Source organism: Saccopteryx bilineata, chromosome 4 (assembly GCF_036850765.1).
Source record: "Saccopteryx bilineata isolate mSacBil1 chromosome 4, mSacBil1_pri_phased_curated, whole genome shotgun sequence".
Lineage (NCBI taxonomy): Eukaryota > Metazoa > Chordata > Mammalia > Chiroptera > Emballonuridae > Saccopteryx > Saccopteryx bilineata.
In genome coordinates this window covers 137166474-137183322 of record NC_089493.1, presented here as the reverse complement: position 1 = coordinate 137183322, position 16849 = coordinate 137166474, and the positions used below count along the sequence as shown (strand labels likewise).

Sequence of the window (16849 nt, the reverse complement as noted above, 5' to 3'; positions counted from 1 at the left end):
GTCCCCTCCCCAAGCACTAAAGCTCTCACCACCACCCTACCAGGCCCTGTGTGACTCTCAGACCTTGTGGTCCCTCAATACCTCTGGCTTCACTCCCGTCCTACTTCTGCCTCCACTGTGCCCTCTTCCCTCCCCGACTCTTCATTCTCTGCTCAAATTTCACTTCCTTGAGGAAGCCTTCCCTGACTGCCTTCAGACTGGGCTGATTAGGGTGTCCTCTGGCCTCCCACAGACCCCTCTGCTGCAATTGTCTGCCTGGCTGTGCATTTGTGCCCCACACAAAGATCCGCATCATTTTAACTGGGTGTTCTGGACTGAATTGTTCCCCCCCGCAAAAAAAAATTCATATGCTGAGGCCCTTACCTCCAGTACCTCAGAATGTGACTGTATTTAAAGAAAGGGCCCTCAAAGAGACAATTAAGTTAAAATGGGATCATTAATGTGGAACCTAATCTGATATGGCTGCTTTCATTTTAAGAGATTAGGTGGCCCTGGCCAGTTGCTCAGTGGATAGAACACTGATCAGGGCATACATGAGAAGTGGCCATCTGCTTCTCTTCTCTTCCCTCTCTCCCTTCTCTTTTCCCCTCCTGCAGCCAGTGGCCTCGATTGGTTCAAGCATCAGCCCTGAACACTAAGGACAGATCAGTTAGTTAAAGCATCATCCCCAGACCGGGGTTGCCAGGTGGATCCCAGTCAAGGCACATGCAGTAGTCTCTATCTACTCTCCTCTAACTTAAAAAAAAAAAAAAAAAAAAAAAAAAGGCAAGTAAGGAAAGGAGGCAAGGGAAGAAGGAAGGGAGGGAAAACAAATATACCCAGTAAAAGCTCTGATAAATCCTGCAGTTAGGAGACCCTGGGAACACCTTAGAGGTGAAGAGGAGGGTGAGCAGTGAGAGTGCTAACTTGCTGTTGTGGGGGTATCAGGCATAATCGTCTCTGTGCTCGTCCTCACATAAATGCAGTCTGATCCAGGGAGCTGTAGAAGCCCAGCCTGTGGGGCTGCAGGCCCTGTCAGGACAGTTCCTGGGGGTTTGGGAGGGAGCATACAGGGCACATTCTGCTTGTCAAAGATACTACCAACATTCTCATTGGACTAGCCAAGGTAACTCTAGTGACAGCCACTGTCACCCATCAGCTTTCTGCCACCATCAGTTATTTCCTCTACAAAGCAATGGCCATTACAGGTCACATTTTGGGGGAAAGGGAAACCCAGCAATTTGGCCAAATTCAAACAGCTAGTCAATCTTGGAGTCAATATTCAAATTCTTAATCTTCACTTGGGTTTCAGATGCCTTCTGGCAGGACAACAGGATGTGATGGGGTTTGAGGCTCAGGCAAGGAAACGGGACCCATGGGAGACGGGCCCACTACAGCTCCCTGGGAAAGAAAGCAAATGGGGTGCTGGCCCCAGAGAGAAGAGAGGCATTTATTTTTCTGGAAAGGGAAGGGTACAGGTCAGAGTTGGGATGGGAGGGTCAAGGCAAAGAAATGTCCTCTAACTTCTGGTCCAGCATCTTGAGGTCATCCAGGAAGCGAGTTGGAGTGAGGATGTGTGAGGAGCCTGGGCAAGAGGAGAGGGTTGGGAAGGTGGGATTGCTGCCTTGGCCCCTGACACCCTCCCCCACCAGGGCCCTTGGGAGACTAGGTCTTGACTCTGAGCACTCCTTAGAAACATAGATATCCAGGCTCCAGATGACCCCTTCCCTGGGAACCCAAGCTCTAGCCCCGGTGAAACCCAGGTGGTGTCCAGTCACCTCCCCTCATCCAGGCTCTCAGATGCTAGCCCTGCAGAGGTCCCAGGCTATAAAGTACTAGGAATACAGCTGTCAGCCCACCATTCAAAGCACCTAAGAGCCCAGCCCTAGGTTCTCAGGGACCCAAGCACAGAGAAGTCTGGGTCCTGGCCCCACCCCAGCTCAGGGACCCCAATCCTGGCTACTCACCAATGAGTACCTCCCACTTGCCATCAGTGGCCCTGGTCACCTCATAGGCTGCCCTCATCTCTGACATGGCCACACCACCCACAATGTAGATGATGAGCCGGGGCCCCGCCCGTGCCTCCACACCAGCTTTGTTCTTGTGCCAGTGGCCAAAGCGGGCACTGTATGGGTAGAAGATGGGGAAGGCAGATAGAGGTCAGTCTGAACAGGAGATTCCCCCTCCGTGCCCCTCATCTAACATGGCCTAGGCACCAACCAGTAGGGGACATCCCTGGGGCCTTCACCTGACTGCAGCCTGAGAGCTCGGCATGGGGGCAGGGTCAGACACAAAGGGCCATAGCTTGCGGTCCAGCCGGTCCTCTACAGCATCCTGAGGGCCAGAGAGGGACACTCAGAAGAGAAGCTCTGGGTGATGGGGCCCAGGCTCTGGAATACCTTCACTGGGTGTTTCAGGAGCCAAGATCTTAGCAGACAGGAGCCACCATCTACATCTTCATCCCCAGGAGTCTGGACTCTGAACCCCTGGGGGATGCAGGAGTGTGGGCCCCAGCCCCTCTGAGACCCAGGAACCCAGGCATCCAGAGTCCATGGCAATGAAGGAGCCAAGGTCACTGCCCCCCTTAGCAGGTAGAGGTTCCAGGACTCCAAGGGGACAGCAGGCAGGAAGCCAGAAAGCCAGGCCCCTACCTAGTCCTTTTTGTTTTGCTGCCTTGGGGGCCTAGCATGTGCAGGGGTTGGTGGGAGAAGGCAAAGAGGGAAAAGGGGAGCTTTCCCAGGGAGAGGTAAAGACATTAGGGGATAAAGGGGGACAGAAGAGGGGACTAGTGGGTGGAGAGAAAATGGGACAATTCCTGCAAGGGGCCCCTGTACTGCCCCAATTCCTTGGGTGGGGGTTTGGGATGCCCCCCTGACAGAGCAGATTGGATGCTGGGGGATGCCTGTAATAAGGGATTTTCCATTAAGCCCCAAGGCTTAGCCCTGTGAGCATGAAGGAGGCTGAGCTGATGCCTAGATCAGGGCAGGACTTGGTGGGGTAGGAGAGGTCAGGCCCCAGACCCTACCCTCCCAGTGCCCATCCCTACCAATGGTACCTCCATCACATCCTTGATGACTGGGTTCCAGCGGGACAGCTGATAGGTGGTCTCGAAGCGCTCCCTCCGCTCCAACTGGCTGGAGGTCCCAGAGCCCTACAGGTGGAGTGTGGCAGGTTTGTGGGGGAACTGGGGAGCAGGTGGCTCATAGATGAGGTTGGGGACTCCTATTGCTTGGGGGAGGCTTTGCAGAAAAAGAGAAGAGAGAACAAGATAAGGAGGTAGGGAGGAAGAAATACAGAGGCAATGAGATAAAGGGGCAAAGAGAGAAAAATAGGGAAGGAGATGGGAGGATGTAGAGAAACAGAATGGAGAGGTGGGAGAGAGATATGGACAGGGGACCAGGAGAGAGATGAGACACAGGACAGGCGCCACCCAGGGCTGAAGCCCTGCAGAGAAGGCCAGGGCGGGGGAGGTAGGATGTGTAATGCCAGAGACAGAAGAGGTTAAGCAGAAGAGTGAACAAAGGAAACTGTGTGTGTGTGTGTGTGTGTGTTGTATAGGAGAGTCCTTTGATAAGCAGAAAGCAGAAAGTTGAGGTGCATGTGTGTGTGCGGGGGTGTGTGTTGCATAGGAGAGTCCTTTGATAAGCAGAAAGCTGAGGGTGTGTGTGTGTGTGTGTTGCATAGGTGAGTCCTTTGAGATGTCCAGGAGTCCAGGTCAATTGTGTGCCCTCACCCAACACTGACAACACTGATATCCACCCCTAGCAACTCAGACCACATACCCCACACTTCACCACCACCAAGACCTGGGCTCTGACTACACCTCACCCCCTACTTATCATGTGACCCAGAGTTGGGGATAGCCCTGGTGCTCCCTGGTCCCCAAACCAATCAATGAACAGCATTCCGTTCCCCCCAACCCGCACCATACTGTGTGGACCCCAGCCCTATGGTGTGCCCTTCACCCTCCAGGGCCCAGGTGGACTCAATGCCCTCTTTTCAGGCACTACTTCCCCTGCCCACATTTGCCTTCCACCCAGGCTCTGCCCCCAGCATACCCCGGGGTTGGTGACAGTGGCCCCCAGCTGTTCCAGATTCCGTATGAGACTGCTGTGTGCCTGTACATTGGCATGCTGAATCAGCTTGGCCAGGTTCTCCTCACTCACACCTGGTGAAGGGGGATGGGCGGGCTTACATGGGTAAGATTCTCATGAGGAGGTGAGCTCTGGGAGGGCAAGGGACAAAAGGTGACCATGTGTCTTCCTGGGTTAGGGGTGCTGTGAGGTGGTCCCAGGACCTAAAGTGGGGAGATGCTCAGGACCGAGAAAGCCACCAGGGCTGGTGCAAGGGGCAGTTCTGATGTTAGAATTCTGGGTGGGGATGGAGTCTAGAAGGGGAAGATTAGGGGGTACTCTGGAATTAGTTGAGGGACCAAGATTGAAGGAGTCATAGATTTTGATGGTTTATATGTTAATGGAAATCTCATGTTAATGAGGGGTTCTCCAGGTCAGTGGAGGGAGACCCAGGATGGAACAGGGTATCTGTGAGGTTTAGCATGCCTGGTGAGTGGGGGCATCTCAAGGACAGGGGAGCTGTGGGGTTAAGAGATTCCCAGGACTCTGGTGAATCAGGGTCTCCCAAAGTCCTCCCATTCCCCCCACCCACCCACCATTCCGAAGAAGAATGTAGAGCAACAAGACCCGGATCTTGTCATAAGCAGGCACTGAAGCATCCAACAGCACTGGCACAATCAGCTTCATGGCATCCTTGATCTTCTCACCCTCTGCGTTGGAGCCCATAGCCAAGTCCTGGAGGATTTCGAGGTCAGTTGTCCTGTCAGCCACTGGGGGTCGGGGCATGGCAGGTACATCCCCAGGGTCCTTGGTAAGAACTTTAGGGCCACTTCATCCTAGTACTAGATCTCTGAAGGTTCTACCCCTATCTACCAACAAGCCCCTCCCCTCACATGGGCCACATCCTGTCCTGCCAGGTTCCCTCCAGGGGCCCCACCTGCTCTACACTGCACAGCTTCTCCACAGAATCCTTGAACCGCTTCATGCAGTCGTCAGCTAAATGCAGGTGTGTAGAATACTGTGCGGTTGGGGTAGGAGCAGGGGTAACAGAGACTGAGTCAAGGTAAGACAGGGTGGTAGGTGGGGGGGTGGGGAGCAAGTTCCTGGCCCATGCTTACCTTGTTCAGCTCCTTCTGGTATTGCGGCATCTTTTTCAGGATGTGGGACAGATCTTTGATATTGGCCTAGGGACAGTGCATGGATGAAGTCCTCATTCCAGATTTGGGAACCAGACTGAGGTCCCACTCCTGCTCTGTGGGGAGGGGTCTTTCCTCCCAAGCTGCTCATTCTGATGCAGGCTGGCCCCTACCTTGTCAGTGGTCAGTCTCTTGCTCTCACAGAATGTCTTCAGAAGCTCTGTGACCTTCCTGACAGTGAGGGGGGACAGGGATGAGGCTGGGGGCTGGTGCCAAGACTGTAGTTTGAGGGCACTGTAGGGGTTGTATGGCTGGGGGTCACAGGATCCAGGGTATGCACATTCCTGCACCATGCCATGTGCAAGCCCACATTGGGGACACAGTAGGGAGCTGGCTGAGGGGCTAGGCTTGAAGAGGGGATTCACCCACTGAAGGTGGAAGGCCCTATACCAGACCCACAATGGGAGAGGGGTGGTGATGTTAGTAGTGGGGATCCAGGTGAGGACCATGTTGCAGAAAGACCCATACCCCAGTGTCGCCCCCCCCCCCATGCACAAACTTGGACACGTCCGCAATGTGCATGTGCCGCAGCTCGACCCACAGATCATCATCCTCATCCAGCAGAACAGCCTTCTCACAGGCCTCGCTCAGCCCAGTGGTCTCATACCTGCAGGAGGGCAGACATGAAGGTCAGGAGAACTAGCTGAGGACCAGGGTCCCAGGTTGGTTGTGATGGCAGAAGGGATTTCCAGGGTCCAGTTACCTGTATGTGTCCTGCTCAATGTCCAGCAGGTCATAGGCCATGGCCTGGAACGTGAGCTCATGCAGCAGTGGGGACACAGGGTCAGCTGCCCGGTCCATGATCAGCAGCTGTGAGCGGGTTTTCTCTGGGCCCTAGGGGTAGTGAGGGAAGGGCAGGGATGAGGCCATTAACCAAGACCTTGGCTGGGGCCTTGCCCCTCCTCTGCAGCATACTCCCTTACCTCACCCAGACTGGGAGTATCTGCCTTGAAGGCGTTCAGCTTGGCCAGGACTGCATGGGCCAGCTGGGCCGTGTCTTCTGGGCCCCTGGGGGTAGGATGAGAAGACATTGGGCCTCAGGGCATAGAATTGGGAAGGACTAAGCACAGACTGGGGGTCAAGGATGGGGTTAGGGATAGAAGTAAGGTAGTAGGGTGAGGGCTGGGGTCAAAAGAGAGTGTGAAAAGGTGGGATGCAGGATGGGGTCAAGGTCAGGGGACAGTATCAGGGTGGAGTCCCCACTTGTGGTAGCGGATAGCTGGGTACTCCTGCAGCGTGGCGCAAAGTGTGGCGATCTGCTGGGCCAGCACCTCAAGCTGCCGCGACCGTTCATTGGCCCGGAAGGGACAGTAGAGGTTGTAGGTGCTGTGAGGGGCATCCAAGGAGAACACCTGCAAGAACACTAGTGCTGGAGTCTCCACTGTAGGTGTGCATTTGCCCAACACCAGGCACCAGCACTCCCTGGGGCCTCCCTGGAGCCTGCTTTGCCATTCAGGAGGCAGGCTGGGGCACCACAACCCATGCCTGGAGGAGGAGGTAGGGAAATACCCCAGTGCCTCCCCCTTGGGCAGGACAACTCAGAGGCCACTCTACATTGCCACTTGTGGTTGCCCAATGGGACCCAGCACCAGGTGTCCACAGTGGTAAGAGCTCATTTGGTCCATATTGGCGCCTTTCCTTTCTGAATCGCTGTCCCCTTTATTTGTCTCAGGGTCCATTTCTGATGGAAACTGGGTCATTTGGTCACAGACCCCCACACCCTGCCCAGGACTAGGCTGGGCTGTACCTGGGCCTCGTAGGGAAGGAAGGCAAGGTGGATCTCTTTCAGCGTCTTCACCACCTTTGCCAGCCGGGAGCGGCCCAGCTCACTGAACAAAGGCTCAGGGCAGGCTGGAGTGAGCAAGAGTAGATATTAGACCAGAGCTGCCCCCACACTCCTAGCCCAACCCCTACTCCTCCGCTCTCCTCAGGTTATCCTCACTCACTGTCTGTAAAGAAGATGTGTGCTGCTTTGTAGGTGAAGGTTGGGGTGCCCCGGAAGTCAGCGATCAAGGCCTGCACAGACTGGGGAATGCGCATCACTCTCCAGTCCTGGCCCTGCACCCCCTGACCCATCCATCCTCTGCCGCAGGCCCCCAGATGCTGCCCCCATACACGTGAACACATGCAGAGGCAAGGACCCATGCACACTCCCACACACTCGCTCACATAGGCACCTTCTCCGTGGGGCTCAACAAATAAATTGCCTCCAGGCTGGGGATAGGTTCTCGCCGCTTGTTGATGTCCTCAACAACTAGTAAGAACAAAAGAAAGGACACGTGAAGGTGACATTGGGACTGGAACACATGGCAAGTACCAGACATTGACAGTGTTCTGTACACTGCATATAAAGCTATGCATTTTGGGTGCCCCACACTGAGTTCACCCTGAGGGTTCTACACAGGGCTGCATACACAGGGCCTGTACAGTTGGGGAGGCTGTCTCCTCAGAGACCACAGCCTGGAGTCCTGTGTGGCAATCTGCACATCATGCGCTCCTACACTCAGGTCCCATCTGGGGAGCACAAGATGGTAGTGTCCACTCACTGGTGATGCCCTCATCCAGGATGTCTGACATCTTGCAGCAGGATGACAAAATGCGCATGCTTGGGTGGTCCATGACAAGCACCTGTCCAGATGGATGGACAGACAGACAGAGAGACAAGTGGGCAGGAGAGGTTGAAGCTGCTCTAGAGGTGGTGCTGGTGTTGTGCGCAGGACCATCAGCTTCAAGAGCTGGCTGAACAGGGGGATCCAGGACCCCACCCCCATCCCATCCCATCCCAGACCCGCCCAGCCTCCTCAGGGAGTTTGCAGGGGGTTTCCACATTCAGGGCCCCTCACATGGGTTTGGACAAAGCATTCTGCCTCACCCCTACCTTCCACTCCCCGTCCTTTTTGACACTCCGAATGACTCCGCTCATAATTTCTGTAGGGAAGGGGGGGCTCAGGATGCTAGGTCCTCTGGCCCTGCCACACCCCCAAAACTTCTGGATCCTGGGCTGGACTTCCATCCTAATTCCTGTTTACTCCTTCCCCTTTTTCTGTGAGGTAGCTCCTGGTATCACCCCCAACTTTTAGACAGGGAAACTGAGGTTCAAAGAGAGCAGTGACTAGACTAAGCACCCTGAGTGCCTAAGTGGCCCAAAGCCTGGTATATAAGAAGCCCTGGATAAATATACTTTAAATGAACAATAACTGGAAAGTCAGGGCTTCCATATATGTCTTCATGCCTCCAGGGCGGTACTCAGGTTCTCCATGGGCTACCTCAAATTCTCCTGGTGTGGAGGTTTTGATCAAAGCCCCTACCTACTCCACCTCCATCAGCTTCCACAGGACTATCATGCAGGACCCTCTGGTTCCTGGATTTGAAAAGTACCTAGCTATGGTCATTCCTTCACCCAACCTCCAGCCTCAGTTTCCTATTCTATAAAATGGAACCAATGACTTTCCAGTCTCTCTGTTAATCAGTATGTAGGAAGCTCATTTTTCAGCTGGGGTGCTTCGGGTTTGAGCCACACTCTGCCCTGCCCAGCGAGGTGGGGAGTAGAGAAGAGATGCCCCGCCCTGCCAGAGTGTCATCACTGTTATCAGGACCGCCAGGGCAGAAGGGACAGCTGAGGCCGGAACCACCCAAAATTAAGAAAGGGGGGCGATCTTCACCCATTCCCCCAAGAACCCAGCCCGCACGGCCTGGACGCCTGGGTCCTCACGTTACATGGGGCTCAAAGAGGAAGGACTCCCGCAGCCTTGGTCCTGAACAGGGGCCTGGACATACCCCCTGAGCGAGCATTCACACCATCTGGGATCGCTGATCCAGCCCGGCCTCAGTACCCAAGATTTGGGCCCCAAGAATCCAACCCCCAGGACTTCGCCCAGCTCAGAGACCCGGGAGTCTGGGCGTCCAGCTATGCCCTTCCCCCGCCGGCCTTAAGGGGTTCAGGAACCGGGCCCCGGCACCTGTCTGCACCACCCCTTGAGTCCCTGGAGTCCAGTCCCCCAATTTTGTTCAGCTCGGGCACCCGAGAACCAGGGCGTCCAGCTGGAACCAAGTTCCCACCCGCCCTATCGAGGGTCAGGTGCTCAACGCCAAGCCCAGCCCCAACTCCTCGTCGCTTAGGGTCCTTGTCCGTGCGCCCCTAGCCCCCGCCCCCAAGGGGACTCAAGAGCCCGGCCCCGGGCGACACTCACTTTCCCCCACTACCGCCTTCAGCCCCGAGGGCGCCATCTTCCCCAACGGGCGCCGCCGCCGCTTCCGGGTCTGTCCAAGGTAGGGCGTGGCCCTGCACCTCACCCACGCGGCCCCGCCCCCCGGACCTGGCCCCGCCCCTGCCGGACCTAGGTTCTCAGGAAGGAAGGTGGGCGCCTTTCAGAGTGGACAAGTGGATGTACCAAAAGAGACCCGCACCAAGTCGCTGGAGGGCCCACCCCGACGACACACGTCCCCTGCTTGTGTGCAGTGAGAAAGTGGGATTGTAAAGCAATAATAACCCCTTAATCTTCCCCAGGCACACCCGCAAGTTTATGTACCCACACAAGGCCGCAGGTTTACAAACTTATGACCCACTTACCTTCTGTACCCCACAGTTTAGCGGCAGTAGCAGCAGCAAGCTCTGGCGACATTTGATAAACTCGGGAATTGGTCTGAAGAGGGTTGGAGATAAGCCAGCACCCACTGTGTACCAGAGACCCTTGCCACATTATCACTCCATCCTCCCAGAGAGCCTGGCGGGGAGTAGGCAATGAAACCGTGGCTCAGTAGGACCTGTGTCCAAGGCTGCATAATGAGTAGGCTTATTGGGATTTGAATCAAGAGTCTGTCCCAGGAGGAATGCTCCTCACAGCCTTGTGCTCACTGGCTGCACACATAAGCTCACAGGTGACAATCCCATTGGTAGGCTTAATACACGCGAGGGTTGAATGGCATGCTCAACCGCTAACACACTCAGATAACTTCAACTCACACTTGACTCAAAATTTCAGGGCACAGTCCAGCAGCAGTTATATGAATGAGGTCTCAGATTTAAAGTGTGATGCACACATGTGAAGGTAGAGTCCTGAACTGGTTCCTTCATTTAATGTTTATTAAGAGTCAATCAGCCTGACCAGGCAGTGGCACAGTGGATAGAGCATCGGACTGGGATGTGGAGGACCAAGGTTTGAGACCCCAAGGTCGCCAGCTTGAGTACGGGCTCACCAGCTGGAGCACAGGGGTGCTGGCTTGAGCGTGGGATCATACACATGACCCCATGGTCACTGGCTTTAGCCCAAGGTCACTGGCTTGAGCAAGGGGTCACTCACTGGCTCAGCAGGAGCACCTCAGTCAAGGCATGTATGGGAAAGCAATCAGTGAACAACTAAGGTGCCGCAACTAAGATGATGCTTCTCATCTTGCTCCCTTCCTGTCTATCTGTCTGTCTCCCTCCAGGTGCCAGGCCCTTTGCCATTTACAAGGGACAGATAATAAAGATCTGCCATATGGGACTTTATAGTTGAGTTAGGGGGGGAGGGGATAGAAAATAATTCTGCCCTAAAGAAAGTAAATAGTGATATGGTAGCAAGTATAGGGGGTGGTACCAGAGGAACTCTCTGAGGGGTTGGCCTTTAGACAACCCAGAATAACATCGAGCAGCAGCCATGCAGTGGTCTAGGCAGAGAAGAGCAGGTGGTGGGGAAAAGGATGATAGGGAAAGGGGTGCTGGGCAGCAGGTGAGGTTGAGGAGCTATAGGGTCAGACTTCTGTGAGACAAGGTAGGACTGACCCATCCTGATCTGCTGGGATTGCGAGATTCCTGGGATGTAGGACCCTGCTAAAATGAGAACATTCCCAGACAAACCAAGAGGGCTGGCCACCCCAAACAGGTATTTGGGTACCTTTTTCATCTTTCTTTTCATTCCTTTATTTCCCCTTCCTTTCTTCATTCTTCTCTTTCTGTTCCTTTTTTTCTTTCCATCCTTTCTTCCCCTCCCTCTCTCTTCTTTCCTTCTTTTCTTTAAAGGTTTTATTGATATCTATTTTGCATTTGTACAATTCACTGACTGAAAGTGTTCAGTTAATGGCTTTTAGTATAGAGTTGTGCAGCCATCATCATCTATTCTAGAACATTCCCATTACCCCAAGGTGTTTGGGTTTTCTTCTGAGGACAGTGAGGGCCAAAGGGAAGTTCTGAGCAGGGAAAGAAGGGGACCTCTGCAGTGGCTGGCAGTGGGGGAGGATAGATTGTCAGGACCAAGGGGGGAGCTAGGATATCACCTCTACCTTAGTCTGCCTCCTGGGGGTGAGAGTCTCTAGGGCCTGCCACCCCACACTATAGTTGATACTGGTGACCAGACTTTTCAGCTGGTATGGGTTGAATGGGCTCCTGTCCCCCACTCCCCAAATTATGTATGTTGAAATCCCAATCCCCAGGATGTGAGAATGTGACCTTATTTGGAAATAGGATCAATGTAGACGAGTTAAGATGAGGTCATACTGCATTAAGGTGGGTCCCTAATGCAGACGAGACGAGATCAGGCGCATTCAGGGTGGTATGCCCCCCCTCATAGACCGGGTCCCTAATACAATATGACTGGTGTCCCTGTCTTTATGATAGCCATGTGAAGATAAAGACACATGTGATGACAGAAGCTGAGATTAGAGTACTGTAGCTACAAGCCAAGGAACACCAACATCAACTGGCAAGCATTAGAAGCTGAGAGATGCAAGGAAGGATCTTTCCCAACAAATATCAGGAGCGCAGTCCTGCCAATGTGATTTCAAACTTCTGGCCTCCAGCCTATATGACGATAAATGTCTGTTGTTCTAAGCTACCCAGTTTGTGGCACATTAAGGCAGCCCCAGGAGATGAATACATCCGTGGCAGAGCAGGGCATTGCAATGGCATCAAGGATTTGGGGCTATGAAGGTGTGACCATGGATCCTGGGTAAGGAAGGACTGCTCAGGGAGGAAGACCAATCTTTGCACTCAGGCCGGGGTGGTGACAACGTAGCCCATTTATTCCAGGAAAAAAACTTTAACTGGTTCCCAGAAAAACATCTTGAGAAAGGACAGGGTATGAGTGGGATCCTTCCAGAGTCATCATCTCCTATAGCTGCTAGGGGTTGGGGATAGGGGTAGGTCTCTTCTACTTGCCTTCCTCCCCAAGAATATAGCTTCTTGTCCCCAGGCGGGGTACAAATCAGAGAGCTGAACTTTGCATTGGTGTTGGGGAGACAAGAGATCCCAGACCTTGCCTTGGGGCCTATGGGAGGCCCAGGGACAGTGAGTAAGGGTAGAGGTTGTCAGAAGACAGAGATGGAGCTAGGCCAACTGGTGATGCCTCAGTAGTCTTCAAGTCCAACTTCCCCTACCACCTGCAGATGGCAACTGCCAGGGTGAGACCACCTACACTGCTTCCCACCGCTGGGCTGCAGACCCCACCCAAGCTGCCCTGTTGGCCTGTCCTTTCCCAGTGAGGCCCAGCCAGCCCCCACTCCCCACTATTGGGGACACTGCTCTGGCCTGCTGCTGCACCTCACCTAAGAATTCTTGGGACACAGTGAGTCCTGCTAGGTCAGAAAGGTCCCAACCCAGGTCACTTGGTTTCCTACCCCCACTGCAGCATCAGCATTGCACAACAAAAACAATTATCTGGATCATCTTTATGGAGCTTAAGCTTGGGTGGGAGCAGATGGGGTGTGAGCTGGGGATTTGGGGCTGGGTATCCACGTCAGTCTTTTAAAAAGCCTTCTCTGGCACAGAGCTGGGCCAGAGGCCAACAGAGAAGTGGACGGGTCCCAGGGAGCAGGAACAAAGATGGACCATGAAGAGGTGGATGGGGGTTCAGCTCCCTGTGTCAAGGTAAGCAGATCTCACCCCCACACAACCCCAACTCAAGAGCAGTGAATGACAAGACTAGTTTGTAGGGCACCTAATTAGTGATTGAGTCTCCTGGGACCCTGACCCAGTTTGCTGCCCAAGGAAGTGCTAGTGGGCATGAGGGTCCAGTGCCTAACCCAGGCACAGGGCAAAGGCCAATGCTCTCAGGGATGGCCCCAGTGAGCAAGCAGGATGCTGGGATTTTGGGGTAGTCCTTGGTATGTTTCCCTGGCTGGTGTCTTATAGTCAGGCCCCAATCTAGGACAATTCGCTGCCAGCAGCATCTCCCTCGAGGCAGCACCACGTGCAGTAGTACTGCTGGCCGGACCTTGGGGGCTGGGATTGGGAAGGAGACTTGTGTCTCATTCACAGCAGCTCTGCAGAGCAGCGCATCAGCGGGGACCATGGTGAGAGCTGAGGAGGGGATGGCAGACCCTGGAGTCATGGTGGGCGCTAGTGAGGGGTCCCCCTACTGTGGGGCCAGCTGGACCAGGTGTTTGTCTCCCAGGCGGGCTCCCCAGACCAAGAGGGCTTCTTCAACCTGCTGAGCCATGTGCAGGGCGACCGAATGGAAGAGCAGCGCTGCTCACTGCAGGCAGGACCAGGCACCACCTCCAAGAACCGTGAGAGTGGGCAGTGGGGTGTGCTGGGTGGGTATGCTGTCTGGGAGCATGAATGGGGCAGGGCATACAGGTATAGGATGCGTGACCATCTGGTGGAGTCTGTATGTAAGAAGCTGCCTGAGAGTGAGCAGGCAACTGGGGACAAAAATGCTGTGGATCTAGTGGCAAGGGATGGAGGGGGGAGATGAATGTGCTTTCTGGAGAACTTGAGTAGGGAGGAAGGTGTGGGCTGGGGGCCCCAGCTGGGCTGTGTCCCCTGGCATCGGTGTATGTTTGTCCCCGTTTCTGCTTCATGCAGAGAGTGGCCCTGTGCTAGAGATGGACAGTTTTATGGACATGCTGGCCAGCACCCAAGGTCGCCGCATGGATGACCAGCGTGTGACAGTCAGTGCCCTGCCTGGCTTCCAGCCTGTAGGCCCCAAGGTAGGTGATGTTCTGCTGGGGTTGAGGAAGACCAGCCATGCTGATTCCCCTAGCCCTGCCTACCATCCCCAGCCAGAAGTGAATGAGGCCCCAGCCCCACCTCTATCCATCATGTGCACCCTGGGGATGAGTGCCTGATAGGAGTATCTGCCCTGTTATAAGGCCCTAGCCAACCCAATACCTGACTTCAGAAAGGAGAATAAAAGCTCAGATAAGGCCAAGGGGGCCACAAAGTCATACAGAGGATATGTTAATGTCAGAGCCATGGTTGGAACTCATGGCTCTTGCCCCCCATGACTGAGGACTTCAGGGAGGGTTGAGAGAATAAACCCTCCTCCTAGTAAGACACCCACGGGGAGGAGGGAACACAAGTTCATACACTCATGTGTGTCTATTTCACAAGTAATGTCTCCTAGCTTGGGTTCTGATCAAGACCTCAGTGGGATTCCCAAGACACCCCCCCCACCTCACACCCAAATACCACCCTAAGTGTTGAGTAAGGTATATAGAAGATAGTGGGGGCAGATGGTGGAAGGTGGGACAACAGTTCCCACCTGTACCCTCCCTCCTTCCATTGTTTGTCACCTTGGGCCGGTGCTGCCCTTGGTCTCTCCCTTTGGCTGATCCCTCTTCATCCACAGGATGGAGTGCAGAAACGAGCTGGGACCCTCAGCTCCCAACCCCTTCTGACCCCTCAGGACCCATCTGCTCTCACCTTCCGTCGGAACAGCAGCCCCCAGCCCCAGACACAAGCCCCCTGAGGGCCTAAGCCATCGTGTGCTCCACTTGTGACCCCCAAAAGCAGACAATAAAATACTCCCATGAGAAACAAAGAACTGGGTGTGTGTTGTTTCAGGCACTTGGGGATCTCAGGAGCTCTGCTGGGCAGCACGAAGAAGCTTTTCCTCCCGCTGTTTCCGTATCCTCTCTTTGAATTCTTCTAGCTCTTGGCGCTGATGGTGGGAAGGGGTGGGACATACCTCAGAGCCTGTGCCTCTCTCCCACCACCCTGACTCCTATGCCCCCAGATAACGGGTTCAGAATTCAGTGTCTACACTGGAAGCCCTATGTCAATTACAGCAGGGTCCAAGTGGGATCAGCTTCTTTGTTCAGAAAGAGGACAATAAAAAAAACCACATACCCCTCTTCTCTCAGTTCCCTGCTCACAAACAAGGGTAACATTTTTGCTCAAAACCATTGCCCTGGCCAGTTGGCTTAGTGGTAGAGTGTCGGCCTGGCACGTGGATGTCCTGGGTTCAATTCCTGGACAGAGCACACAGGAGAAGTGACCATCTGCTTCTCCACCCGCCCTCTCCTCCTGCAGCCATGGATCCATTGGTTTCATCTAAGGTGCTAAAAATAGCTCGGTTGCAGCATGGACCCAGATGGGCAGAGCACTGGCCCCAGTTGGGGTTGCCAGTGGATCCTGTTCAGGGCACACGTGGGAGTCTGTCCCCCTATCTCCCCTCCTCTCACTTGGAAAAAGAATGGGAAAAAAAGCCATCATGGATCCAGGAACCTATGCCCCTCTCCCCCTCTGGTGGGAGGAAGAGTATGTCACTTACCTGGTCCTCCTTCTCAGGTGGCCACAGCTCCCTCTGTGGGGATAAAGCCACAGATAAACCAGAAGCCTCCAGAGCCCTAGACCTAAGGCAGGTCAGCTCAGAGAAGGCATACATTGGTGCCCCATGCCCTCCCCCAACCCCTGCAATGAACCCATGAACAGTCTCCCTGTGCCCACCTTGCGCTGTATGACAGAGTCCTCAAACCACTCGGCCTGATTGGCAATCCAGAACATGGCCACAGGGAAGGTGAGGTAGAGTGTCATCTGGAAGGGGGGGAGGGGAAGGGGATGAGCAGAGCTCGCTCAGAACCTGGAAGACCATCCCCTAGCACAGCTAAGGAGCGCTGCCTCAGGGCTCCCTAAGAATCCCATGATTATGGCAGTCTGGCCTCCATAATCCAGGAGACCTTATTGCTGAAAGCTCCCTGAGTCTGGGAGACTCCCTCTCAAAGAAGGACACAAATACATACACGCTGACCCCAAGAGCACAAGAACTACTACCACAATTATAGGCACCTTTTTGAGACCTCATTGCCCTCGCTCCCAAAGTCAGATCCCAGGAGCACTCTAAACCCCTCAGTCCTCAGAGTCTACTCGTCTAGGAGTCTCCCTATCAGAGACACACTCACCCACCCTGAGCCAAGAGCTCCCCCCAGAGTCTGGAGCCTTCTTCCTTAGGTCACCCCTCTTAGAGGCCGTTTCTCTACTAGAGCCCCTCTAACCTGGCGTCCCCCCTTCTGGGTTTCCAACCCTAAGGGGCCTTCCCAAATCTCAGGATCTTTCTCCCCAGAACGAGTGGAATTCCCCCTATTCAGAGCCTCCTCCTCAGATCAAGAATGACGGCCCCGCCGCCCTGTTCTGAGCCCACTGACCCGAAACACCTCCAACTTCACTCCCATTTCGCTTCTCCGAGGCTACAAAGCTGATTCCGTCCAAAGCCAAGCCTCCAAAAAGACTTGAGCTCATTGGGACTTCACGGGCTCGACCACTGAAGCTGATTAGCCTAGGAGCTCCTGGATGACATCATCTTCGGGCTCCCACTCTCGGCTTCCGGTCGCTGGCGGAGTCTAAGTGAAAGTCAAACCCGGACTGCACTTTAGGGAAGTCGTCAGCCAATAGGCAATGAGTCTGGC

At 54.4% G+C, this 16849-nt stretch overlaps 3 protein-coding genes across 11 annotated transcripts; 1 reads left to right on the top strand and 2 right to left on the bottom strand.

Annotated features, from left to right (window-relative positions):
- Positions 1 to 1409: 1409 nt before the first annotated feature.
- STXBP2 (syntaxin binding protein 2) lies at positions 1410 to 9509 on the bottom strand. Of its 7 annotated transcripts, none has more exons than XM_066278499.1 (19): positions 9439 to 9508; positions 8127 to 8176; positions 7795 to 7876; positions 7426 to 7502; positions 7195 to 7273; positions 6996 to 7099; positions 6452 to 6600; positions 6172 to 6256; positions 5952 to 6082; positions 5748 to 5855; positions 5362 to 5419; positions 5171 to 5236; positions 4990 to 5070; positions 4649 to 4787; positions 4038 to 4147; positions 3026 to 3130; positions 2228 to 2313; positions 1947 to 2104; positions 1410 to 1564 (listed from the first exon to the last, which is right to left on the bottom strand). In XM_066278499.1, exons 1-19 carry the CDS (start codon positions 9473 to 9475, stop codon positions 1479 to 1481), a joined length of 1791 nt encoding a protein of 596 aa, XP_066134596.1. In that variant the 5' UTR covers positions 9476 to 9508; the 3' UTR covers positions 1410 to 1478. The 7 variants fall into 7 exon arrangements, with proteins under 7 accessions (XP_066134596.1, XP_066134597.1, XP_066134599.1 ...); XM_066278500.1 differs by having other exon boundaries at positions 3035 to 3130; XM_066278502.1 differs by lacking the exon at positions 8127 to 8176 and having other exon boundaries at positions 9439 to 9509.
- On the top strand, positions 4738 to 15072 carry PCP2 (Purkinje cell protein 2). 3 transcript variants are annotated; one of them, XM_066278508.1, is made up of 5 exons: positions 4738 to 4802; positions 12989 to 13088; positions 13615 to 13729; positions 14028 to 14152; positions 14794 to 14913. In XM_066278508.1, the coding sequence occupies exons 1-5, from the start codon at positions 4738 to 4740 to the stop codon at positions 14911 to 14913; spliced, it is 525 nt and encodes a 174-aa protein (XP_066134605.1). The 3 variants fall into 3 exon arrangements, 2 of the variants coding, with proteins under 2 accessions (XP_066134605.1, XP_066134604.1); XR_010731480.1 differs by lacking the exon at positions 14794 to 14913 and adding an exon at positions 15009 to 15072 and having other exon boundaries at positions 13615 to 14152; XM_066278507.1 differs by having other exon boundaries at positions 14028 to 14931.
- PET100 (PET100 cytochrome c oxidase chaperone) lies at positions 14975 to 16801 on the bottom strand. Its single transcript, XM_066278510.1, has 4 exons — positions 16589 to 16801; positions 15894 to 15980; positions 15718 to 15750; positions 14975 to 15105 (listed from the first exon to the last, which is right to left on the bottom strand). Exons 1-4 carry the CDS (start codon positions 16613 to 16615, stop codon positions 15022 to 15024), a joined length of 231 nt encoding a protein of 76 aa, XP_066134607.1. The 5' UTR covers positions 16616 to 16801; the 3' UTR covers positions 14975 to 15021.
- Positions 16802 to 16849: the final 48 nt, after the last annotated feature.